General features: G+C 43.0%; 1 protein-coding gene across 1 annotated transcript in view; it reads right to left on the bottom strand.

The window, feature by feature from the left end:
* The window catches only part of LOC107215683 (inositol 1,4,5-trisphosphate receptor-interacting protein-like 1), a 1,857-nt gene extending 1,675 nt beyond the window's left edge, over positions 1-182 (bottom strand). The window contains exon 1 of the mRNA XM_015652053.3: positions 154-182. Within this exon, the coding sequence (XP_015507539.3) occupies positions 154-182 (29 nt within the window). The remainder of the gene's footprint in view (positions 1-153) is intronic.
* Between the last annotated feature and the right edge of the window lie 1,823 nt (positions 183-2,005).

The following is a 2,005-nucleotide window of genomic DNA, read 5'->3' on the forward strand; positions in this document are numbered from 1 at the left end:
AGCCAAGGCTCTAGCATCAGGGGCTGTCCCTGCATGCAGCAGGGAGAAGCCAGCCCCAGGTGCAGCCTTTCTGCCCCGGCCCTTGTCCCCAGCACAGCCTCCCCGCCACATGTGCACTCACCGCTTGCCCAAGCAATACAGAGCCAGAGTTACCTGCTGGGGCCTTTTCCAGCTGCCCCCATTGTGACGCGTCCCCTGTGATGTCACAGGTGCCACAGCGCATCACAAGCCAGCCAGATGTGTATAAGAGACAGTGTCACGGGTGCCACAGCGCATCACAAGCCAGCCAACTGCACCCTTTGTCCCTACCCCAGCTCAGCCACTCATATATACTGTTTAAGGCTGCTTTGGATGGAATTTTCTTCAAAGAATGTCCCTTGGTCTTTCTTTTGTCTTTCTGGCCTCCACTGCCAGTCTCCTGGATCTCCATGTTGGAAGGCCCCCTTGGGGATCATTGAGTCTAAGCCTCGACTCCACACTGCTTGAGCTACCCTTAAATGTCTGCATCATGCAGCTTGAAAAAGTCCCTGAAGTTCACACAGTTCCACTGCAAACTTAACACAGTTCCACTGCAAACTTAATACTCCACCAGGTCCCCAGATGCCACATGCCCATGACTTTTAAACCTCTCTGAGGCTGGTGACTCAGCCATTGCCCTAGGCAGCCTGTTGCCAAGCTTGAGATCCTTTGGTTGACGGAATACTTCCTGGAGATCCAATCTCAATCTCCTTTGGCACAACTTGAGGGAATTTCCTCTGATCATATTGTTTGTTCCCTGGGCTGGTAAATATAATGAGCCCCACTTAGCTACAAACTCCCTTCAGGGACCATCTGCATTGTGTCATTATACCACAGCTGTAGATATAATGATAAAAACATACACAGGAAAAACAAAAAGAACAGGGTCAGCATACAGAGAAATGTACTACACTCAATGTCTCCAATTTCAGAATTATATTTTTAAGTGACATCTTATATCCACCAGCCCATTCTTTATCTCATAAATGGAGTGAGAACCAACTCTATGTCTGAATAAATTTGTTAGAAATTCTTTTGAAGCATAAATTAGAGCATACTTTTTCTTAAGACTAGCCCACTATGTCTTTTCATTTTGATTAAAATGAAACAGTACCAAATAAAGTTTATTCAACCTGGAAGAAAACTTAATCCTATCAAGCCTGATGAGCATATGAGGTCTACAGTCTTTACTTGTTCTAATCTCAATTTCTGTTCTATAAAATATTGTACTCATGAATTCCTATTGATTGCTAACAATCCTTTTCTTCAAAGGAGTTTATTTTCAGCACGCCTTTAATGGCAGCATTCATACACACTGCAAGGACATTGGGCACTCTGAAATCCCCAATTGCTTTTTTCTTTCTAGGCCAGTCCTGTAGTGATGTTCTCCAGAAAAGCTGAAGAGTGGCTTAAAAGAGAGAACATTTGTCTCTGTTGCTCAGGCTTTGATTTTTGTCTGCTCAGTAGAGTCACTAATACGCCTTGTTTCACGTATGTTGTGAGCAGCTGAACATCAGAGTTCAGATCTCCAAGCACAAAAGATTAACACGAACCACTTCTATTGAACTCTTTCTGTAGGCACCAGGCACAGAAGCACAGCAGGATATTTTGTTCTCAACAGTTCTCAGAGCCTGTTTATAGACATATGTCTATAGATGTGTTTCAAAATATCTAGTGCTTTTAGATGTTTTACTAACCTCCCATTTCATGGGGGACTATCCTTTTCCCTTTTCCCCAGAATGAAAAAAAGCCCAACATAATATTTTATAAGAACATATTTATGTACAAGAACTTACTGCAAGAGGTCGCAGAGTCTTGCATGAAAATTTAACTGAATTAATCTTCAGTCTTGTACCTCATGTCTCTAATTGTCCTGTGTGCTGTGCATGATGGCACAAAGGGATGCCAAGGGACAACTGATAAATCATAACCAGATATAGAAGATCTGGTAATGCATGTATTCTTCTGTCCTGTTTGCAGAATGTAA

This window comes from Parus major, chromosome 2 (genome assembly GCF_001522545.3).
Source record: "Parus major isolate Abel chromosome 2, Parus_major1.1, whole genome shotgun sequence".
Classification (NCBI taxonomy): domain Eukaryota; kingdom Metazoa; phylum Chordata; class Aves; order Passeriformes; family Paridae; genus Parus; species Parus major.